At 38.2% G+C, this 25,984-nt stretch overlaps 1 protein-coding gene across 5 annotated transcripts in view; it reads left to right on the plus strand.

The window, feature by feature from the left end:
• Positions 1 to 699: 699 nt before the first annotated feature.
• The window catches only part of csnk1g1 (casein kinase 1, gamma 1), a 42,946-nt gene continuing 17,661 nt past the window's right edge, over positions 700 to 25,984 (plus strand). For 4 of the 5 annotated variants that reach the window (XM_028435135.1, XM_028435142.1, XM_028435150.1 and 1 more), the window contains exons 1-4: positions 700 to 957; positions 12,849 to 13,212; positions 22,952 to 22,992; positions 24,170 to 24,239. In XM_028435135.1, the coding sequence (XP_028290936.1) occupies positions 13,026 to 13,212; positions 22,952 to 22,992; positions 24,170 to 24,239 (298 nt within the window). In that variant the 5' untranslated portion in view covers positions 700 to 957; positions 12,849 to 13,025. Of the gene's footprint in view, positions 958 to 12,848; positions 13,213 to 22,951; positions 22,993 to 24,169; positions 24,240 to 25,984 lie in introns of those variants that run through there. The other variant, XM_028435153.1, reaches the window with a different exon arrangement.

The raw sequence follows: 25,984 nt of genomic DNA on the forward strand, positions 1-25,984 counted from the left end.
TTCATTATTTTAGTTTGGAGATTTCTGGTCGTCCTGTTTTCATCTTTATGTAGGTTTAGTCTTTTGTAAAGTTTTTGTAGTTTAGAGGGTGGGTGTGACAGCCCAGTATAGGGTGCGACCCAGTGTCCTCCTTACCTTTTGTTTAGTTTGGCCAGGATCTCCTGTCCCTTTTATTTCTTTCTGTTGATACTTTTAATAAATTTGTTGATAAATACTCTGAAAATATTAGATTTCTGTTTATGTTGCGACCCCTCAAGCTTTTTGGTCAAAAATCCTGGAGGAGGTCGTAACGCCTCCTTTAATGCTCAATCTACACACAGCATTTTAATGTTGACATTTAAGAACAAAGTGTTGGTCACAGGCTGAGATGGTTTTGAACTCACAAGCGTATGGAATTGGGTTTTTTCTTAAGGATTTTATATTTTGATAAGCGCTACGATATTAATATTGCAATTGGTGCTATTGGTGTTTTAAGATAAATATGAAGTTCTTATCATTACAAAATAATTGCAATCAGTAGAGCAATATAGCAAACTGTTTGGGATAATAGTGAATGTTAAATCTTTTTCTTTTGTGGACTTTTGTCTGCATAATAAAGGTATTAATGTTTTTTTATTATATGAGTAATGAAGGAATAACACTGAGATTAGACACAGTTTAGTAGCTTCTAAGCTAACAGCTAATTAGCCCGTGTCACTGTGACCTGGAAGTGTGCGCGCGGCGCGGGGCGGTGCCGCCGCTGCCACTTCCGGTGTGCTCGGACCTTCCTCCTCACGGCCAGAGGCGGACGAAGAATGGGGATACGGAGCTTTAGCGGCTGCTGTCGGACGTTAGTGTGAAAACATCGGGGCCAGAGGCGCTCTGCGTTCTGCCTCACGTCCAGCCCGGGTCTCCGGGTGACTTCCCGTCGGCGTGGCCGCGTACACACGCTCCGTGCGCGGTTGTGCACGGCTGAAGGTGAGCCGTTGTGTGTGTGTTTGCCTCTCACTGCTAATCTTTCCTCCGCTAACAGGCTAATCACAGGCTAATTTCCTTGTTTCGCTCGGTCCAGGTGTCACCGGTTTGAACCCAACAGTTGTTAAACACACACCATAGCGTGGCTGCTTGTGTTTGCACATCTCTGACAAACACAAACACAATGTTATAACAACCATAGTGTGTTTGTGTGATTGTTTGAACCCAGTCTGTTAAACCTCCTGTGGCTAATTCCTGTTCGCTAACCTTAGCTGTGGAGCTGGGCTCTTCATGTCGTCTTGTTAGAGAGGTGCTAATAATCCATAATAGTGATAGGTTAGTTGGTTGACTGATCGATGTGTTCGTTCTGCTGATTGGCTGCCATGGCTGGCTTTGTCCGAGCTGCTCTGCTTCATCCAGAGGGCCTGATCAGTGATTACAAAGGATCGATTATCATCATCTGCTCCAACATTTACTTCAACTGTAGCTTCACGTCCTCATCTTTGTTTAGTTCCATGTTCTCAGGAGGAAACATTAAATATCTTAGCCTGATTGTTGGAGCTCATATTGAGTATACAGTGAAATGATCACTGAGTGAGTTTTAACAGACTTTTATTTAAACAAACCACACTATTGATCCTTCCTTGTGTTATTGTTCTAGATTATTTTCTTCTTTACACAAAAATAAAACAAAAAAACATAATAAACTTGAACAAAGCTGCACTAGGCCTGGTTGATATATCGAGTCAAGATATATTGAGATTTATTTTTTGGCAATATAGAAAATTTACAATATCGCCTATATCAATATATTTTTATTTTATAGCCTATTTTGGACTAAAATACTTGTTTTCTGATTGCGTCCTAACCCAGACTTTCCCCTAATCAAGCCAGACTACAGAACTCACTCACACGTGCTGTCCTTCAGAGGAGTACAGCCTAAAGCTAATGTTTGTTAATAAATGAGCTTGTGTGGCATTTTTCCATCAGCAACTTTAATCCAAAATTGCCTTTCTGGTAAAAATTTATTGTTAAAAATATAGAGATTTATATCGTATATTGCCATTTTGAGAAGAAATACTGAGATATATTGTCCAGCCTTAGTAAAATCACATTTTCTCAGCATTTATTTCTGTGTCACTATGACCACTGGAGAATTTCTTGTTTTTTAAAATGTGGCATTTGTATTCTGACACAAAATACTCGTTCTTTTACCTTTTTACTGAACATAAATCATTTACTAAATACTAGTGATCGACCGATATGGATGGTTTAGAGCCGATGCTGATACCGATTTTTTTTCCATCAGCCTTAGCCAATGACCGATACGGACTGCTGATTTTCTTGAGCTGATATTTGGAACCGATGCTACTTTTTCTCCCTCAATTTACATCATAAAAATTACACAATGATGATATGAATTACAAAGGTGAGGTAGAACGACACCAAGTAAAAAATATTTAACAATTATTAAAAACAGGTGATGCAGAACAAGAATAAGTAAAAAATATTCCTGCTGTCTGTAAATAATGTGGATCAGCGAACGCAGCAGCCCGCATCGGCCAATGCCGATACGCTTAAAAAAACGCAAAAATCAGCTGATAATATCAGCCGGCCTATGTATCGGTCTATCACTACTAAATACAATCAACAAAAAGTGCTTTTCTAGGTTATATATTGTATATAGCAGGGTTCTCACCAGCACAGCTGGGATGTCGCCCCCTACGGTGTGTTTCTACCAACATAGGAGGACTTTTCTGTTATTGTTTCCGTTTTGAATTGGTACCGTCGTAATACCTCATTTAAATTTGAAAAAAAAGTGCATCGTCTTTGCTCTTGGCACAAGGAACACCTGAGAGAATGGAGAACAATGTAATTACCACCCGTTTGTGCGTTTCTGTTTATACCCGTTTACGACCACCCAAGCAACCGCCCAGTCATCGTGTCAGAGGACGTAATCGACAGCAAACTAGCTCCATGGTAGACGAGACTCGCTTGACACTCATTGGTCGACACTTAGGCGGGAGTTTTAAAGTCTTGGAATCTGTCTTGTACCTCGTAGCTACACATTCACAGTCAGCTAGCTACCTCAAGTACAACAGTTTCAGTGGGAACTTCTGGTTTACAAAATAAAAGTCAGTTGGAACAACGTTATTAGAATGTTACATTATAACAACATCTCATCAGAGCTACAGAAGATAGGATCATTTAAATTAGATTAATTTAAACTAAGTTGATCAAAACTTAATCAATAAACCTGATCAGATTCAGTAAATCATTGATATCAGGTGATATTAATGCTGTTCTCATATATCTTTATATGATATATACATAATTAAAAAGGAGCAGTCAGAATAATCCATGTCACTACAACTTATATCTACCTTTTAATTGTATCTTACTTTATTTTTTAACATACATTTGTTTATTCATGAGTTTTTTTACATTAGTATTTATTCTGTTTCCTCACAGGAGATAAAAACAAATATTTTCTTTAAAAAAATGATAAATATTTCTAAAAAACGAAATGAAAAAATTAAAGTGGAAAATACGGAATTTGGGAAAAAATAAAACAGAATTCATAGGGCCCTATGTAATGCCTTTAAAATATCTGTTAACGTTCATTCTGCAGTATTTTATATATATTTCAATGTTGTATGCATCAATTATTGATTACTTTAGTCTGGATGATGATGATGATGCTTCAGTTATTTCTCCCACCCCTAAGTCTTAGCTACATAAATAATCAATCACACAATCAAAACTGTGTTGTCAAAATTACTTTGTGACCAGTGTAATCAATACTTGCACTTATTCTATGTATTATATTTACTAAAAATGACATTGTGTCGTCATGATTTGGGAGGTCCAGTATCAGATTATTCAGAGGTTATATCTTAAATGAACTACTTCCTGTTTGTTGAACATGTATATAGGTTATTACAGCACAATGAAGGTAATTACGTGTAGTTACACACATGTAGTGTATGATATCTCGTCTCTCCTGCATCTTTCTGCCAGTTTAAAAACTTGTGATTTGATCATAGCTGTGAAGTTTGATCAGTGGGTAAAAAAATGGCATTGTACATAAATAAGATGAATTAATGTTAAAAAATTAAGTTAGCGCCTCTTCTTAGCCTGGAGGACACTGTGTAGATATTAATCCTTTTCATTTAACTTTCTTTTTTCTTTTTTTTAATGTTGACTTCCTATAAAACACAATCAGTAATGCTGGGCTATATAATCAATGTAAAATAATTAGGTCAACAACAACAATGCCATGATTTTAAAGGTGGTAATAAAAGCTAAACAGACTTTTTAACCCTGCAGTTGGCTTTATTTAATTAACAGAAGTTTTATCACATGTAAATACATTAGATTTAATTAATTCAAATGAATTATATAGTTTATTGCGTCACTTCTTGCTGTTTGCAGTTTGACTAACCGGTGATTTAATGAACTAATCGATCCGATTCTGATTATTTTTAAATCTGTTTTAGGCAGTGCTTTTAGTTATTTTAGTTCTAGCAGTATCATTTTATTTCTCTTTATAGGCTGATGGTTTTATTTAATATTTCATCTTTATTATCATGTGTCCTCTTTTCCTCACATTTCTTGTTTTTAATTTCTCGCTTCATTTCCTCATTCATTCTCTTTTTATTGTCTTTACTAGTGTGTGTGTGCGTCATATCTCTCTGATACAGTGTCTGATTGAACAGAACCTTTTTTAACAGCTTCCACATAACCCAAATGTGTGTATCTAATATTTTGGACTTATTTGCTGTTGCAAAACATTTATTTTAATTTTATTTTTAACATGGGGGGAGGGGCGTCTCTGGCTCTGTACTGTGAACACATGCCTGCAAAGTTTGTGTAAACATGCACGTTTCTCCGTGAACACGGCTTTATGAACACTGATATTTTCACCACGTGTTTATAACCTAATGCACAACTTGGATGTAGATGACATGTTTGTGTGTAGTTAAATTTTTTTGAGTTTTTCCTTATTATCCATTTGTTTAAGTCCAGCAAACATTGGTGCAAACTTTATTCATCTATTTATCATGTGCATGTCCCATAGAATCACACACACTATTTTACTTTACACCCACAAATAAACCCTTTATAACACTGCAGAGTATGTACACCTCTTTGTACATACAACCTTCAAACACATACTCACTTGGACATAATTGATAACTCTACTTAAGCCCCTCCCACTATATGAATACATACTTCCAATGGGCACTGTACTAGTTATTATCAATAATAATAAAGTCTTGATTAAATTACCAACCAATTTTCCAATATTGCTGATTATTGATCATCATTGTAACATCAGTCAGCTGCCGCTCAATTATTTGACTTCTTACCTTCATTAATTATTGTATAGGGCATATGAAATATCCATATTAGGAGGACTTGCCTGGTTTGTATGATAATTTAAAAATTGTGAATAATTAATGTTTTTTAGCCCATTTTTGTTTATTTTTACCATTTTTCTACAACTACACCAAACTCACCATATTTTAACCTATTTTTATCACTTTTTCTTCCTATATTTTTGCTCCTTTTAATGTATTTTTGCTACATTTCTCCCATTTCTGACACTTCTACATCCCATATTAATGACTTTACACATTTTTTCCACTTTCAGACATGTTCAGCACTTATAAACCCTTTCTACCACTTTTACACCTAATGTCACATATGTTGACCCATTATTGTCACTTTTAACCTCTTTTCAACATATTTCATGATACCACATTTACCATTTGTCGTGTCCATTATTTGTTCCAATATTGAACTTTTTTTAAACCACTTTTTCGGTCTGTTTTTCTGCTGTTTTTAAAATCCCATTTCACCACCTATTCCACAATTTTTGATCACTTTCAACCCATTTTATGTTTGACTAACCTAAGGATTTACATCTTTAAGATGGGTGGTGTAAAAACTCACTATGCAATCATATACTTAATACCAAACATGACACTGCCTCAGGTTATCAATAGACAATGCAGTTTACTTTTATTTATAGTCAATTAAACCCATTCAAGCACTTGTTTATTTATTTTGACTTGAGTTCAGGAAGGGTGTATCTGTATGTGTTGCTGTTCATTGTTGAAACAAGCACAGTTGGTGTATGTATGCATGTATGTATGTATGTATGTTTTATAGTAAATGAATAGGTAAAGACAGATGGGTTAGGTTCTATAATAGTCTCAGTAGGAGGTTAATCACTGCTCTCACAGCCTTTGCTTCTACTGAAATGAAAAAATGTCAACAGATTAGTTCCTTCTTGCTAATGCTAATGATCTGAAAGGCCTTCTTTCACAACATTTTTCATCCCACACTTGTAGACTATAATTACATTTTTTTTCTAGTTTTCCTTTCTCCCCTTCCTCATCTGCGTTACTGAAGGAGATGAATGAATGAGAAGTGAAATAATAAACTAGCTTTTAGTCAGTCAAGCTGTCTTTCTTTTTCTTTTGCATTGAGTCACATTTTTTAATTCCAGAATAAAATACCTCATTCCTGCACTATGAAAAGGAAGTTTATGAAAGTGATTAAATGCACACTTGCGTTCTTCATCATAGGATAGTACTGTTCCTGTTTTGCATAATGTGAGATCAGTTGAGTTTTCTACCTGCAGTTTTCAGAGGCTCTCTTTGGTAATGTGAGAGATTTCCTGCTGGTGCAGAATTACTACCATTCTGTGTCTGTGGGATCACATCCCAGTAGTATGGGAAACTTCCTCACCAGCACGGCATAGCTACATTTAACTGTTAAATAAAACAAAAAATGTATGGTAGATCTGTAATGTCAGGTAAACTCTACTAGGAAATAAAAGATTCCATTTACAGTGATAGGACATAACTTAAATATAGCCTCAGATTATCCATTTCAATATTTCCTTGATTTTGTTTTAGGATATTCCAATCCATGCGCATGATAAATATTTATTTTTAACTCATTTTGATACATTTTTTTTGTTTGGTGTTTTTTTTCTGTAATGTACAGTGCCCGTCGGAAGTATACATTCATGTGGGATTATAAGTATTTAGTTTTGTGTATTTTGAGTCATTTTCATGTTTTTGTTGTCATTTGGTGTATTTTTCTCTGTTGTCTTTTGTGTAATTTTTGCATAAATATTTAGTTTTGTGTATTTTGAGTAATTTTCATATTTTTTTTGTTGTTTAGTGTATGTGTGCCTGTCTAACTTTCACTAAACTTATCTATTTTCAGTAGTTAGGTGTAGTAACAGGTGTGTCGTGAGTGAAGCTGCAGTAATCATCAGGTGACCTTCACTATGTAGCACCGTTTACTGATCTGACTCAACACTACAGTCACTACCACCCAATGGACAGGTGTCGTGACACAGACTGTAATCGGACTAAATGGTGGTCCGTTACATACACACACACACACACACACACACGTAGACTGTGATCGATAATGAAGGTCACCTGATCGGTGTGTGTGTGTGTGACTCTCTACCTTGGACACAAATCTCCTTTGTTGGTTCTCACACACACACGCGCTGCTGATAAATGTGCAGCTTTCAACACAGCAGCCATTGCGTCAATAACTTCCGGGTGAGGTCTGTCCGGTCTAAATAGCGAACGGTCAAACTAACATGAAAATAAAAGTTTTGAAATGTCATCACCAAATAAAGAACAGTAAAAAAGTATTTTTCCTCAAAAGAGAAAAAAGAAGTCCACAGGAGCTCATGCACGCACTGGAAGTGAGCTGTGCTGTGAAATAGATATAGATGGTGCGCTAGCGCCCCCACACACCCTGAGGTCAAAAGTTGAATAGGTTTCATTTCGGGGCCGTCCAGAAGTGAAATAAAATTAGAATAAACATTTTGAAATGACCAAATTACTCCAAAATAACAGATACACACACTCGGGGTATTTGGAACCCATTGACCGAGTTTCAGGTCCAACTCGCACTGCGTCCGGGAGATATTTGCTCCACACACACGCGCACACATCCATCCACACAGACCTCCCTTGCTTTTATAGGTAGATAGAAGAGGTGAGTACTGGTATTTATTTATTCATTCATTTCCATGCGTAAGTGCTCCACTTGCTCCTTTATTATTCTCTTTATGACGGTTCTGAACTACAACCCCCACAGTAGTCTATTGAAAATAAAAAACCAAAAACCAAAGCTACTCTACTTCTACCACAGAGCCTTTCATTAATGCAGCAAATGTGACATTTGAATCCAGCTCCAGCCTTTGATGTTTGAACTGTAAATTAATCTATCCATTACATTAGTTTTGATAATGACTCAAGTAATTGAGGAATGTGGTTCACTTTGTTTTTACACAACAGCAGAATAGTAAATGGTAAATGGACTTGATTTTATATAGAGCTTTATCACCACTGAAACAATCTCAAAGTGCTTTACATATCAGCTCATTCACCCAATCACTCTCACATTCACACACCAGTGGGACAGGACTGCCATGCAAGGCGCTAGTCGACCACTGGGAGCAACTTAGGTTCAGTGTCTTGCCCAAGGACACTTCGACACATAGTCAGGTACTGGGATCGAACCCCCAACCTCTCGATGGGATTTCACAGCTCACACTCAGGTCTAGTGTGCACACTGTGTTACACTCTCAGCTGATTAGTCCTCAGAAGTTGCCTGGTTTTGGTACGTATGATACAACTAACCCAGAAACTAGTTTACCTCCCCATCAGGATGGAAATGCTATGTTTGAGCCTTCTGTTGTTGAGCTGAAGACTGTTAGCTGTTAGCTAGCAAACATTTGGACCTCTACTACCACAGCGGGAGTTCAGCTTTAGTTCTGTGTGTTTTTGTTTTTTGGAATGTATTTTAAGGGAGTGGGAGTGGTTAAGGACGCTGGGCCTGTAATCGGAGGGTTGCCGGTTCAAGCCTCACCTGGGCCATCACTGTGGGATGTTGAGCAAGTCCCTTAACCCCGAACTGCTCCCCAGGCGCCGCAAAAATGGCTGCCCACTGTTTCTCAGGGATGGGTTAAATGCAGAGGACAAATTTCATGTATTTAATTGGCCATTACATGGCCAATTAAAGGCGAAAGCCCCGATTTAATCTTATTTTTGTTTTTTGTTTGTGTACATTTTTGTATATTTTGTTGTCATTTTGGGTTTTTGGTATCACATTAGTGTTTTTTTTGTGTGTTTTTGAAGGCATTTTTTGTATTGTTCTGTATTTGTGTGTCTTAGTTGTCAGTGATATATATGGGAAAATTGTTGTTAAATTGGCTTGAATAATGAAGGTGTTTTAGTGGTAACGGAGTGGAGTGGACACACCATCACACACTTAATACAACTCAATAGTTCTATTTACCTAATGTCCTTCATTGGCCTTTTAAAATGTAATGTCACAAAGTTGGGTTTCCATGCATACGGTTGATGATGATAACGAAATGGAAAGGGAAAGAAAAAGTGCTGAAAATCGTCATTGGAACCCGATTTACAAAAAAGTTAGAGAAACTAGAAAGCTAGGATTTTTTTTGCTTTATTTATCGATACACACGATATTTCAGTGGGTTCATATTTCCTGAAAACAATGTTAAAAAGTATCGGGGCCGGACATATTTTATAATTACTGTATATATAATAAAGATTCCAGTCTTGGTGATGGAGAAAAATATTTTTTTTCTAATATAAGATATCGGAGATTAATGAAACATGACTAATACCCTTGTGTATTAATGTAATCACAGTAATAATAAATACTTAATATGAATCAAACAAAAAGCTTTTTTTTTTAAAAATTTTGATTTATTTGAAAACTTATGAAGTTTCAGTTTAGAATTACTTAAATAATTTGGTGAAGTAAGTTTAAATGTTAAAGATTATTACCATGTTTGATAATTATGAGTTAAAGCAGATATTCGGAGTTTCTGAGAAACGTCTCGATGTCCCGCCCTAAACAGCTCCACTTCCTCCCCCTGCCTCTGCCAATCTACCAGAATCCACGCCTCTACTTTTCTGCACACGCATCGCGGAACATAACATAACATAACATAACATAACATAACATAACATAACATAACATAACATAACATAACATAACATAACATAACATAACATAACATAACATAACATAACATAACATAACATAACATAACATAAGGTTGCACCTGGTCACATTGATATAATAGGTCTCAATTTAATTCCATGGAGTGAAGCAATGCAGATGCTAAGTTGGTTATGCTACTGTTTAGTTAATTCAAGTACAGCATTTTTGTAAAATAAAAAAACAGTTTACATGTAAAGCTGTTGTTATGCTTTGCTGTTATTTAAAACATTTTTGTTACGTCTTCTTTTACAATGTATAAAAAGAGATGACCTGTTACTGTAGCCACTGCTTGTTTTTTTTTCATACCACAATCATCCACACATTCTTAGTGTTGTGACAGGAAAGCCAAATATAAATAAAAATGGAGCACAAAGCAAACAAAAATGTATAACATAACAGAATTAAAAAAAAATCAATAACACTAATCAAAAATCAATAAACAAAATAGAACACAATTACCAAAACATTTAAGAAAGTACACCTAATAACTATATCTCTAACTCAAGTAAGCAAACATTCTATTTATATTCATGCTCAGTTATTCGTTGCTATAAATGTTTCTATCATATACTGATGATGAACTCTATTCTTAAAGTGTTTTATACATACATTTGATATAGTTTGAGCTTTAAAATTAGACATTTTTCCCAGCAGGATATTCATATTCAAAAAGTGTAATAAAATATTCTATGGTGTGATTTGCAAAACAATATCCCGAGACATTAACTATGACTGTACACGGACATAAAACTGAGCCACATGTGGACAAAAATAAAGCAAATGCATCAGCCACTGCTTGTTGCAGAAAAACTTAATTTTCGCACTAAAACATTAAAACAATTTTCAAATATATCTGGAGTCACTGTCAATCTTTACTTCATACAAAACTACAGGACGCCAGTTAAGTCAACTATTCATCAGCATGCATGGCTATGCTGTACACACACACACACACACACACACACACACACACACACAGTTTGTGTAGAGCTCTGATAGGGAAGGACAGGGGAGAGAAAAGCAGTTCACTTTCACATACATCAGTTAAAGGAGTGCATACAGATCCAGAAAAAAACTAAAATTTCAGATCAATTATCATTACATTTTGGTGTATTTTCTTAAGTTTTTGTGTTTAGAGTCGTTTTGTGTATTTTTCTGTCGTTTTGTGCGTTATTGCTGTTTATTCATGTTTTTATAATGATTTAGTGTATTTTATATTGTGTTTTTGTTCTTATTTTGTGTGTTTTGGGATTTATTTTGTTATCTTTTTTTGTTATCTTAATTTTTTTCTGTCATTTTATGTATTATTGCTGACAATGTACGTTTTTGTATGAATTAGTGTAATTTATTTTGTGTTTTTGTAGTTGTTTTGTGTATTTTTATGATCAATGTATGTTTTTTGGAGTCATTTAGGGTATTTTTTAAAATGAAATGAATGAAATTCAGGAGATTTTGAAACAAAAAACCTGAAGTCCTAAACAATAAACATGTCCATCCTATACTCTAAATATTCATGTTATGTATAGTGTGTGTGTTTTTATTGTTCCTTGTGATAAGTGTACACAGTGTACATGCAGCTGCAGAGTTAGATTTGGGTAATGCTAATTAATCCCGTTGCATAATAATCATGGAGGACTGTCTCGTCTTAATGTTTCTCTCACTGAGTATGGTAGTATAGTGGTGGAAAGGTTTTCCACCACTATACTGCACCTGGGTACCTACTGACAATTGTTTACACAATGGAAAATGTAACGACTCAACATTGATTGCAAACTTATTTTATTACCATGTTTTTAAGTTTCTGGTTGCACGTAATGGCTGTAGCAGTAGATCACAGTCGCCCTGGAAAGCAAACCAGGAGTCTTTGATGCTCTGAGATCTGTGCAGGCGATGCAGGGTATGAGTCATCCACACACACACACACACACACACGTCGTCTGCAGCAGCCTTTTCAAACTGGGGAATTACAGCAACAACTGTCATGAAAACTCTTAAGTTGATGCTTTTGGTATTTATTTCACTGAATGGGTAAAAGTTGAAAACAGATCTACAACTAGATTTATACTTCAGAAAGTAAAAGTATAGAATACAGTTGTTTAAGGTTGTCGTGTTTTAAATTTAAAGATAATTTAATGATAGGAATTCACTAATTAAAATATATATTTAATCAGTTTCTTTGTGGCATTTTGTGTATTTTTGTTGTCATTTCATACATTTATCTGTTATTTTTGTGTATTTCGAGTCATCTTGTGCAATTTCTGGTTAATTTTGTGTATTTCTGTTTACATTTATTATATTTTTGTGTTATTTTTATTCCCCGCATAAAGTGTGAAGGGCAATATAGGTTTGAGCTCCGTCCGTCCATCCGTTTGTCTGAGTTAAAGGGGACAGCTTTTCTCAGAAATTGTTAAAGATAAAATAACCGAATTCGGTGTGTGGTTTCAGGGTATCAATACCTTGATGGAGTTCGAAAATGAGAAGAGCGCAATTATTTTTCCCCCGAATTATTGGTGCACACTTGGGCCTGGAAGCTTCGCTGCAGAGCTTCCGTTAACAGCATTCTGCTCCAGAGAATAATAAGCTGACGACAAACAGGGGCAGTTTTGTCCCGTGGAACACGGTTTTTATGGACATTCTTGGCTAAACTGAGGGACAAATAGTCCTTGGCACTCGTTAATTTCCGACATGGGAATTTATCGTTTATATCGTGGGATGACATATTCTTACCGGAGAGAATGTTTTTGATGATAAATCATAAACGATAAAATATCGCACATTCCTAACCTCATGTGAACTTGTGTGTGTTGCAGGTTCTCCACCTTCTCCTTGATGCAGATGTTGAGTTGCACTGACTGAGGTGAAGCAGCGAAGGCAGGAGCGACACAGGTTCTGTCCCATGAGAGTGACTGTGGCCCCCAGGCTCTGCCAGTGACTGGGGCCCCAGTGTGGTGGGCCCAGCCCAGGAGGCCTTTTCCACTCCAAACACCATGGATCAGCAACGAGACAAGTACGGAGAGCGGCCGGCCAGGAGCACCAAAGTGTCCCAGGGGAGCCGCAGCGGACATTCTTCACGACCGTCAGGCTCGTCTGGCTCCTCGGGGGTCCTCATGGTGGGGCCAAACTTTAGAGTTGGAAAGAAGATCGGCTGTGGAAACTTTGGTGAACTCAAGCTTGGTGAGTTAGGATAACTTTTAAAACAAATACTGGTAAAATACTTCCTGGCACTGAAGGATGTATCAAGCAATAGTGTGGCTGTTTTAAAAAGTACCTATTCTGTTTCAAACTCAAGGCCCGGGGGCCAAATCCAGCACTTTAGACCAGGACTTCTCAAATTGGGGTACGTGCTCCCCTAGGGGTACGCGATGGCACTACAGTGGGTACTAGAGAGAGAGAGAAAAATTAACAAATGAAAGCATTAAAAATATGGGGTTTTATAATGTTTATGTTTAGTTAAAAAATATAATCATAATAAATATTACCAGCAACTGAAAATGAAAAAAAAACTGAATAATAATAATAATAATACTGAATAATAAAAAGAACAGACAAACAACAACAAAATACACAAAAAAGAAAAATGTTTACTAATACCAGCAACACACAAAATGACAACAATGACACACTAAATGAGAGAAATTACACAAAAACACATAAAATGATGATAGAAATGATCTTAATTTGAATTTTCTAATGTTCTAGTTGAATAAAGGGGGTACTTGGATTCAGATATAAGAGAGCGGGGGTACCTCAGTAAAAAAAAGTTTGAGAAACAAAAGTTTCTTTTTTTTTTTTTTTTTTACTTGTCTGCACATGCTGTCAAAGGTCAACACTACAAGAAGTGCAATCTTTTTTAGACAGCAATGCATTTTATTTTTTATTTTTTTGTTATTGCAATTAAATAAATTGCATTATTTTATTGCATAATTTTGACCATCACCAGTCCTCCCTAAGGAAGGGTAAGAAACACTATTATAGGTAGGATATAAAAAGAGAGGGCAATGTTACACCTAGGTGGGGGGGAGGTGGAGGGAAGAGAGCAAGGAAGAGAAATGGAAGGGAAGGGAAGAGTTGATTACTGTAAAGGGAGATATGAAGTTGTAGGCGTGAGGGTTAACTATAATGGTGGTGTCTGTGGGCAGAGGGAAGGAGTGAGTGGTAATACCTGAAACAGGTATTTAGGATCAACGTGTCTACAGTTAAGCCACTACAAGTTTTATCCCACAGTCCAAGGCGTGCTAGTGCATCGTAAACCGACGTATGTGCAAGAAACTGCCACTGTAAACCCAAGCGCCGCCCCGGACTCGAGGACGCAGCCAGAATTGCAGAAAGAGCGGGGGCCAGCGAGCCCAGGCAACCCCCCGGCCGAGCAGCCCCCAGACACCCCCAAGACACCAAGCTGAGAGGCAGCCACCTCCCCCCACATACACACCCGAGAAAGCACCTAGAAGCCGAGGAGCCAGCGCACTCCGCCCCCAACCCCAAGGCCCCCACCAGGACCGGCCAAGCCCGCCGGCCCCCAAGACCACCCCCCCCCCCCCCCCCCGGGACCGGGAACCCCCAAGGGCGAGACCCCGTCCGAAGCCCCCCGGGGAGCACCCAGCCCGCGAACCAGCCACAGTCAAGCAGGACCGCACAGCCCCAGACAGCGCAAGGACAGCAGCCCAGGCCCCGCCACCCACTGGACAGCGCAAGCCACAAGGCAATGCCACCCACTGGCGCGCGAGCGACCGGCGGCGGCCACCACCGCAGGAAGGAGGCACCCCAATGGCACCCACCCAGTGCGGAACAGCAGTCCCCAACTAAGGGCGCCCCGGACCCACCCACCGATCCGCAGATAGCAAGACAGACCTACCAGGCAGCCGACGGCAACCGGAACAGCTAGCGCCGCCCCCCAGCAAACAGAATTTCTGAGTTTCTAAAGAAGTGTTTGTTTAATAATGTAGAAAAGTTTGATGAAAGCACATATTAGTCAAATCTTCTATACGTATGTATATGTTTGATTTGCATGTATAAACTGTATATAAAATTTTGTGTAGAATATATATTGAATATGTATTGTAAAAATAGTAATATTAGTTTCCTAATTATATTTTAGTGATATGATCTAGAGCCTAGGTTCCCAAAGTGGGGTACAAAATTGTCACGGGGTACGTGGATAAAAAATTAAAAACAGCGTCACAACATTAGAAACTAGAATATAAATAGATCAGCAGTTAGGAGCCTCCATGCATTTGCTTTTGCAAGACTTCCCTCTAGTGGTGAGCTAATTCATTACATGGCCAGTCGCTCTGCTCTCACAGACTTACGTAAATCTGATTGATTGACTAATTGACACCCATGGGTGAACGGTGCTCATTTCACTGTGCGTGGCCAACCATTGAAAATGAAGAAGTGGTTAAAAGATGCAGCCTCAGACAGAGACGCAATCACAGCAAAAAACGTAAATATGATGAGAGCTACATTGCTATGGGGTTCATATATATTTGTATGGGTGGAGTTACTCGGCCACAGTGTGTTTACACAAAAGTTGGGAGATACTAAAACACGGAAACATTTCAGAGACATAGGTTACCGGAGACAGAGTAAATGCATCGTTGTACTGCTGCTCAGGCTGTAATATCACCAACTTTATCATTTTACCAGTTGTTAGAGCTACTATCTTTACCAGGTAGTAAATATTTATTCCTGGTTCATGTTTTACACAGTATAATGGGGCTTTATTTACAAGCAAGTAATTCCCACTGCATATTTACAAGTTTATACATATTTTTATTATTGTGCATAGTTCATAGGCATAAGCTACATCTGAATGAGGTAACCTTTTAATCAATCAATCAATCAATCTTTATTTGTATAGCGCCAAATCATAACCAATGGTATCTCAAGGCACTTTACAGTAGAGCAGTCTTAAGGACGGACTCTTCATTTTATGGATACACACATATGCATATATACGTATATACACATACATATGTATCCCACACCCAACATGAATTCATCATGGCGGCAAGGAAAACCTTCTGTTAAGCAGCAGGAACCTTGTGTGGATCCCATTCCTATGATGAACAGCCATCCACGTTATGCTGTGTTGGGTGTGTGCAGAGAAAAGGGTGGAGACAGAGCCGCTGAGTCTCTGTAACTCCACACTGAGGATCCCACGGACCTGCAAGACAAAAGCCAGAAGGAGTACAGGAGCAAACACACAAGGGAGTAAGCAGACATAGAGGGAGTGTTTGAAAGAGGAATGGGACCCTCTCCGGTCCCTCTCTAACCTAAATGACCTCTCTCTTAACGCCCTCTCCAACCTCTCTCCAACCGAGCATGCCAGACCCCCCCCCCCGGCAGTCTATGCCTATTGCATCTTAATTATGAGCTATGAGCTGGTTCCTAACTAAAAGCTTTATCAAAGAGGAATGTTTTGAGCCTAACCTTAAAGGTAGAGAGGGTGTCTGCCCCCCGAACCGTGGTTGGTAGATGGTTCCAGAGCAGTGGGGCCTGATAACTGAAAGCTCTTCCTCCTATACTACTTTTAGAGATGAATGGAACAACGAGTAGTCCAGCATTTTGAGAGCGTAGTGTTCTGGGGGGATTGTATGGCACTACAAGCTCCTTGAGATAGACTGGTGCCTGTCCATTTAGGGCTTTATAAGTGAGAAGAAGAATCTTGAATTCTATTCTATATTTTATGGGAAGCCAATGCAGAGAGGCTAATACAGGAGTAATGTGATCTCTTCTCCTAGTTTTAGTCAGTACACGTGCTGCAGCATTTTGAACCAGCTGAAGTGTCTTAAGCGACTTGCTCGGGCAGCCTGCTAAAAGAGAATTACAATAATCCAGTCTAGAGGTAACAAAAGCATGGACTAGTTTTTCGGCGTCGCCCTGAGACAGGATAGATCTGATTTTAGCAATGTTACGGAGATGAAAGAAGGCAGTTCTTGAAGTTTGTTTTATGTGAGAGTTGAAGGATAAGTCCTGATCAAATAGAACCCCAAGGTTTCTAACAGTTGTGCTTTGTGCCAGAGTAATGCCATCTAGGGCAGTTAGGCTAGCATAGGTTTCTCTAAGGTGTCGCGGGCCCAGTACAATGAGCTCAGTCTTGTCTGAGTTGAGAAGAAGAAAATTTTGGTCCATCCAGGCCCTAATGTCCTTTAGACAGGCCTCAAGTTTAGATAGCTGATTTGTCTCACCTGACTTCATTGATACATACAGTTGGGTATCATCAGCATAGCAGTGGAAGTTAACAGAGTATTTTCTCATAACATTACCAAGGGGGATCATATAGATACAGAAGAGGATTGGACCTAGCACAGAGCCCTGAGGAACCCCGTAGCTTACTTTAGTGTACACAGAAGACTTATTATTCACGTGTACAAACTGGTACCTATCAGATAGGTAGGACTTAAACCAGTTTAGGGCAGTCCCTGTGATTCCAAGTAATTTCTCTAATCTCTCTAGTAGAATATAGTGATCTATAGTGTCAAAAGCTGCACTAAGATCTAATAAAACCAGCACTGAGAGTCGTCCTTCATCTGAAGCCCAGAGTAGATCATTAGTTACTTTAACTAAAGCAGTCTCTGTGCTGTGTTGAGCTCTAAAGCCTGACTGGAAGTCCTCGAACAGGCTGTTGTTTTGAAGAAATTCACAGAGCTGAGCTGCCACAACTTTCTCAAGAATCTTTGAAATAAAAGGAAGATTAGATATAGGCCTGTAGTTTGCTAAAGTGCTGGAATCAAGAGTAGGTTTTTTGAGAAGGGGTTTGATTACAGCTACTTTAAAGGACTGTGGCACGTAGCCTATTGATAGGGATATATTTATTGTCTCCAACAAAGATGGGCAGACTAGGGGAACAACTTCTTTAAACAGCTTAGTTGGGATCGGATCTGAAAGGCAGGTCGATGGTTTGGAGGATGAAATAATAGAGTTAAGTTCCTGAAGTCCTATATGTGTGAAACAGTTTAGGTTAGGCCTATTTACATTTAATGGTACAGCAGGCCCAGGTGAAGGCAGGGAGTGGCTAATTTTATCTCTAATCTTGTGAATTTTATCGTTAAAAAATGTCATAAAGTCCTCACAGCTGAGGGCTAGAGGAATCATGGGCTCAATAGAGCTCTGACTTTGTGTTAGCCTGGCTACAGTGCTGAAAAGGTACCTCGGATTATTTTTATTTTCTTCAATTAGTGAGGAGTAGTATGTAGATCGACTATGTCGTAAGGCTGTCATGTATTTATTATGGCTTTCTTGCCAAAGTATTCGTGACTCCTCTGTTTTATTGGAGCGCCACATTCTCTCTAATTTACGGGTTGTCTGTTTGAGTGTGTGAGTTTCAGAGCTAAACCACGGAGCTTTCCTCTGACGTTTAATAGTTTTTTCCCTCAATGGGGCAATTGAGTCCAAGGTGGATTTTAGTAGACTAGCAGAGCTATCGACAAGCAGATCCAGTTGAGAGGGGTTATAATTAATATCATAGTTATTTATTGGATGGTGCACTGAGTTTAAGGCAGCAGGAATGGCCTCTTTAAATTTAGCCACAGCACTGTTGGATAGATTTCTACTTGTAACTATTTTATTGCACAGTGCGAGATCCTCTAGGATAATGTTAAAAGATATTAAAAAGTGATCTGATAGCAGAGGATTTTCAGGGTAGACTTTAAGTTCATTAATATCAAGGCCATATGTTAGAACAAGATCAAGAGTATGATTTAAACGATGAGTAGCTTCATTAATAGTTTGAAAAAAGCCAACTGAGTCTATTAGGGACATAAAGGCTGAGCTCAGGCTATCACTATCTTTGTCCACATGGATATTAAAATCTCCTACTATCAGTATTTTATCAGAACTGAGGACTAAGTTTGATATAAACTCAGAGAATTCTGATAGAAATTCAGAATAAGGGCCTGGAGGACGGTAAATTATCGCAAATAAGACTGGCTGGCAGGTTTTTGATTCGATATGAGATAAATTTAGAACCAGGCTTTCAAAGGAAGTGTAACTGGCCTTTGGTTTAGGATAGATTAGGAGAGAGGAATGATAAATAGCTGCTACACCACCTCCACGGCCTATGTCTCGTGGCATATGAGTATTTAAATGACTGGGAGGAGTGGCTTCATTTAAACTAACATATTCATCTTGATACAGCCATGTTTCAGTTAAACAGAATAAATCAAGGTTATTTTCTGAGATAAGGTCATTTACTAGTAGAGATTTGGATCTCAGTGATCTAATATTTAATAGAGCACATCTAATGGTTTTATGTTTTGGTGTTTCTAGATTTGAGATTTTAATTTTTTTCAGATTTTTATAATTGATAGCTCTTTTATTTGATTTTATGTTAAAATCATTGTGAAATATGGGTCGGGGGACTGACACCGTCTCCATAAAATAATATTCATCACCATCACAACAGTTGTCATGGCGATGAACACAGCTATCCTGATAGCAATGGGAGGGAAACTGTCCTAAGGCAAGCGCAGAGGGGCGTGGAGGACTCCCCCTCTGTAACATGGTCTCATTCATGAGATGTCATAAATGTGCCATGTTTTCTGATAGTAGAGATGCTCCCTCCAAAGTAGGGTGGATTCCATCTCTTCCTATCAGGTTCGGTTTTCCCCAGAAGGATCTCCAATTATCAATGAAGCCCACCTCGTTTTCTGGACACCACCTCGATAGCCAGCGGTTAAATGATGACATGCGGCTATACATGTCATCACTGGTCAGATTTGGTAAGGGACCAGAGAAAATTACGGAGTCCGACATTGTTTTAGCATAAGCACAAACTGATTCAATGTTCACTTTGGTTGCTTCCGACTGACGACGTCGGGAGTCATTAGTGCCGACATGGAGGACTATCCTATCAAACTTACGATTACTCTTTGCCAGCAACTTTAGATTTGATTCTATGTCGCCCGCTCTGGCCCCTGGGATGCACCTCACAATGCCCGCTGACTTCGCTAGCTTCACGTTTCTCACTATGGAGTCGCCAATTATCAGAGTTTGTTCCCCGGTGAGTGTGTTGTCCTCACAGAGGGGGGAGAACCTGTTTGAGACGTGAACATGGTGGTGTCCCGAGCGACTTTTTGACCTTCGACTATGCTTACCACGGACAGTAACCCACTCATTGCTGGCCGGGGGGGAGGCTAAGCTAGAGCTAGCACGGTCCGCACCGGCTAGGTCCTGCTTGCTAGCTTCGGTTTTGGTATCAGGGGTGCGGAACCGCTTCTCCAGATTGTTGATCCTCGCCTCCATATCTAACAGTACGCTACACTTTATGCAACTACCATTGTCCCTAAAGGAGGACGAGGAGTAACTAAACATCTGACACACCGGGCAGGAGAGCGGAGGGGAGGAGAGAGAAGCCATAGGTGCTAAATTTAAGCTAAGCTAAGCTAAGCTAAGGACAAAAGGAAGTTTAAAGGAGATTGTACTGCCTATAAGAGGCGAGATTGCTTTTTACTTAACCTTCGTACGTTTAACTGTACGGTAAAAAATTAAAACAAGTGTTTTCAAGGCTAAAATATCAATGACAACAAGTTTGATTAGAGTTAGCAGAACACAGTAGTAGAGCGCTGCAAACAGCGGTAGAGTGTAAACAGGAAATGATCGATACGTCACCACGTCAGCACGTCGTCAGCACGTCCTCTTTTAAATAATAATTAATAAATAATAAAAATACAGCTGGTTTACCAGGGTTCCCAAGCAGTAGGAACTAAGTTGTTTGCATCACCTCAATCTCACCTTTCTCATTAAAGCAGAACTAAGTAACTTTCGTTAGTGCTCCCCCTAAAGGTCCCTTTTGGTTATGTCACTGTTGTAAACACTCCACACCCCCAAGGCAGAAGCTCCTCCCTCCCGCTTCAGTGAGATGAGCAATGGGCAGCTTCCTAAACGTACCGGGCCAAAATTAAAGCAGTTAATGTTGAATAAGCGTATACATTCTGTGTGAACTCATCCTTTAGTAACTCCAGGGCTAGAGAATGCGACCAAAATGGTTGAGTGAAAATTTCATCTGGTCGCATCTGTGTGAGTACGTATGGTGGCCTTATTTTGGACGGAGCTGCTGAACGCTTCATCACGTCCCACATAGTGCATCTCTCTCGCTCTCCTCCTCCCCCCCTTCCCCCCGCACTGCGGGTGAGGAGCACTCACACAACGTGGCTGCAGGTAGTGCAACGGTGAATGCTCCAAGTATAAACACCAATGTGCTCCTTTGGAGTGCACGAGGTCCGTGAACGAAGCCAGACAGAACGAGTCGTTCACAGAGTGCACGCTCACATTGAGAGCAGCAGTAAAAATGTAGAACGTACTGAGCTCAGCGATAGAGCGTACACACTCATCAGAACCATCATGGAGGACCAGAACTGATGGACTATGATACCAGGACAGATGTTCAGCTGTGGTTCTACCAGAGCAGGGGTCTGCAACCTGTGGTTCTGGGGCCTAATGTGGCCCTTTGACTCTTATACAATGGCTCCCTATAGCTTTAAAAAAAAACTATTGAAATAAATAGTTATTTTTTTTTAAATAAAATCAAGATATAACAATTTATTAACCTAAAATAAATCACGTTGTACAATGACTCAGCACATTCCTACAACATCTACAGACCATCAACTTTCCTCCACCTGTGACTAACCTTAAGTTTTAAATCCCTGGTAAGAAACTAAACCAACAAAAACACTATTTCTGGAAGAAAATACAGATTTTAATTATGTGGGAACAGATTCATTTAACCACCAATGTACAGGTTAAATATGTATGTTTTATGTGTGGCAAGAAATGAGTAATTAGCATGTGTTGATCACATGATCATGTGTTATTATATTCATGTTACTTTTTGTAGACTTTCATATACATTAACTAAAAATCTTCTTTATAAACATTGTGTTCATGTAAACTGTGATGTGTAAGAATTTGAAGATGAAGATACTGTTTTATTCATTGATGTTAATTTATTTTTATTTTAAACTGTTTTTAAGTTTCCATTTACATGATAAATATAAATTAAACATTATTCTATATAATTGTATATAATTTCATACACTGTATTGTCTTCATTGAGAAGGTATTTTTTGGCTCCAGGAGGACTTTAATCCAGGTGAGATGAGGTTAAATGGTTCTTTGACCAGGAGAAGAGGGTTAGGAAATGATATAAAATAAATGATCTGTTATTTCAGCCACTGTTTGTTGCAGAAAAATTTAATATTGACACTAAAACGTTTAGAAAATATATCTTGAGTCATTGTCAATCTTTACTTCATATAAAACTATGGTACACCAGTTAAGTCAACTATTCATCAGCATACATGGCTATGCTGTAGACTACCCCCACTCCTGCTAAAAAAATAAAAATAAAGTGCCACCACTGGAAATGTTAGTGTAGCCCTGAACTCAGTAAATTGATCATTTATACCGTGAAAACAAAGCTGTTTATGATAAGGGAAGTGATCAGCCAGTGGTTTCCCCTGTCACCCTGCTGCACACACACACACACACACACACACACACACACACACACACACACACACACACACACATTCCCTGGTACAGATTATTATTTTTATTATATATTATCCCTCAACAGGATAGGTAAAGTCAGGGACACATTTCACTGTAGGGCCGGCTATGTTGGATATGACATTACATTATCATGTTCTTTAAGTGTGCAGGAGTAGGGGGTACATGGCTTCAGGTCAAAGGTCTGAAGGGGTCCGTGACTGGAACGTTTAGGAACCACTGATGTGTAGATGTGTAGAAGCTTTAGCTTCAACCTACAACATTTCATTTGATTGATTTAGACGATTGTTTTTTTTAGTTTTTCTGAAGACTGACAAAATAAAATAAAATTCTTAAACTTTAAAAATGTAACAGTTTATAATTTAAGTTTGCTGATGTGTGTTTACCTTGGTTTTCGTTTCAGGTAAAAATCTCTATACTAATGAGTACGTGGCCATCAAACTGGTAAGTGCTTTTAACCTCTGCCCACACATTACCCCCTCAAAGATACGTTTAGTGACAATTCTGTATTTAGATCAATATAAATCATCAGTTAGACTTAAAAAACTCTCCTGCCACACATTCAGTTCTACACTATGCTTTATATCAGACATAATAATAAGACCTGCATTGTTTCTGCAGCACACATTAAACACATTAGTGGTTTTACCTGGTCATGCTTTTTATTTAACTCATTGTTTCAACCTAAACCCAACTGCTGTGTATAGTTAGACAGAAATAAGCACGACTATCACTCCAATAAATCATTCTCATGTTTTACATTATCCATCATATTTCTATACTTGTTTATTGATTATTATTTATTAGGCCGGGCTACTGGACTCAAATGACTACTCCTGAGATAGTTCTCGTTAGATCAGAATGCAGTTTGGTATGATTACTCTATGAATGAATATGATGAGACGATCGGAGCCCTCTTTTATTAAATGGGGCCCACCCCCCATATCCGGTAATTTCCAAATTAATGGGAATGTAGTCGTGTGATATATTGTTTCAAAGGTAATTCAACGTAGATTTGGATTATATCTCTCACAATTCGATTAGGGGCCAGAGGGGCCCACCCCCCCTTTTTTCACCAATTTCCATTGAAGTAATTTTCTCATTTATTTGTGAGTCAAATATTGTGACCGTTGGTGGTACCGAATCATTGACACATACCAATATATGAATGGGGCCCATTACTCCGTATGTGCCACGGGGGCTCCAGAAGGTACGTGTTATTCTGTGTGGAGACGTTATGCGGGCCCGAACGTAGTTCATCAGAACTTGTTTTTCATTCAATAAATAAGTACAAATTCTGATTCTGATGGACATGCTTTGGTATGTTTAGTGAGAGGAAGAGAAAATGTATTTGGACATTAGGGAGGATACTACTTTATATATAGAGCTCTGTGGGAAACCGAGTATTGGATTATCTGATGCTTTTTTGCTCTGCTATCACTTTTTATTTTCACTCCCTGCCTTCAGATTGTGATGAAGTGTATTTATTGTTTTTACTATTATTACCACTATTAGCAGTGCCAAGGTCTGTCTGATAGCCATAAAGACAGTTTACCATGCACGCAGATCATATTTCAGATTAAAAAGAGGTTTTAACTGTGTGTGCGTGCTTTCTGTGCAGGAACCGGTGAAGTCGAGGGCGCCGCAGCTGCATTTAGAATACCGGTTTTACAAAACCCTGGGAACCACAGGTAAGGCTCTGGATTAGTTTTTTCTGACTGTATAATCATATTCAGCCTGAAGATTGCATCATTTCCACAACAATCCCCATGCTGCATACACATGGGCCCTATAAAATCTGTTTTATTTTTTTCCTAATTCCTTTTATTTTTTTCCGTTTTTTCCACTTTCATTTTTTCAAATTTCGTTTTTTAGAAATATTTATTGTTTTTTAAAGAAATCATTAGTTTTAAACTCCTGTGAAGAAACAAAATAAATACTAATAAATAAAAAAAACTCCTAATTAAACAAAAATGTATGTTAAAAATAAAGTAAAGGTAGATATAAGTTGTAGTGACATGGATTATTCTGAACGTCATATAAAGATATATGAGAACAGCATTAATATCACCTGATATCAATGATTTACTGAATCTGATCAGGTTTATTGATTAAGTTTTGATCAACTTAGTTTAAATTAATCTAATTTAAATGATCCTATCTTCTGTAGCTCTGATGAGATGTTGTTAGAATGTAACATTCTAATAACGTTGCTCCAACTGACTTTTATTTTGTAAACCAGAAGTTCCCACTGAAACTGTTGTACTTGAGGTAGCTAGCTGACTGTGAATCTGTAGCTATAGACAAGGACAAAAGGCTGGAATAAAAAGAACTAAAGGACAACACGGTTATTTTTAGTTAACCAGACATAACAGATCGATCACTGAGCAGGTCAAGATGATTTAAGCTGATCACGTTCTCACGGAGCACCGCTGCGCTACACGAAAAACAGACGGAGCTTTACAGACACAGCAAAGTTAAACAGGCACTGATGGCTCTGTGTTTATGAGTCAGTGATGATTTGTGTTGTTTTAGACGGTGTTTGTGGTGATTTAAGATGAGTTTAAAGTAGCCAGGACAGGAGGCGAGAGGTGCACATAATAATGTGGTTCCTGGAAACATTTCCCCATAAAAACGTTCTTTGCCCCACGGTGACGGCGTTTCATGCCGATTTCTGTGTTTAACTGTTTTCATTGGTCGATTCCGTGATTCCGTCCGCTATTCTGTTAACGTGGATTTTATAGGGCCCTATACATATTAATATGAAGCTGGTCAGTGGCAGATTTATTTAGAGTTACAGGACATTATGTACTAAAGTAGGTGAACACGTAAGTAAGGTTAACCACGCCTTCATGGAGCACAGCACGTTTTCATTTCTGAAACGATCCGACTCCATCGCCTCTTATTTTATTTTCATGAGTTTACACATGACTCAGAACCAAGAGACAAGTTTTGTAAGTTTAGTTTTTGTGCTATAAATATGCAAATGACTAGATTTCCAGCACAAAGGTGCTGCTCTAAAGGGAGATACAGACCAAGAAGTTCAGCCTAAATACACTCAGCTTCCTGTTTAACACAGGAGAGGGAGAAATAATCAATGATGCAACGTCATTCTGAATTAAATGATACATACATTTCTAATTATCGATTATTAAAATGGTAAAATATACAAATACTTGGAAAGAATGTTAACAGATCTTTCAAAAGCACTGTAGTGGAACTGCTGATTGAGTTTATTATATATAATAAACAATAAAGTTTAATATATAAAATAAACTGTATATAATGAATAATTTAGAAAAGCCCTTTTTGTTTAGTGTTTATTGTAATGTCTGTTAGTGTTAGGACTTTCACTTTTTCACTTTCAATACATACTTCATACTTAAGAATGATATCAGCACAAATCATGCTTACATTTGTTACTTATTGGAATGTT

This window comes from Gouania willdenowi, chromosome 3 (genome assembly GCF_900634775.1).
Source record: "Gouania willdenowi chromosome 3, fGouWil2.1, whole genome shotgun sequence".
NCBI lineage: Eukaryota > Metazoa > Chordata > Actinopteri > Blenniiformes > Gobiesocidae > Gouania > Gouania willdenowi.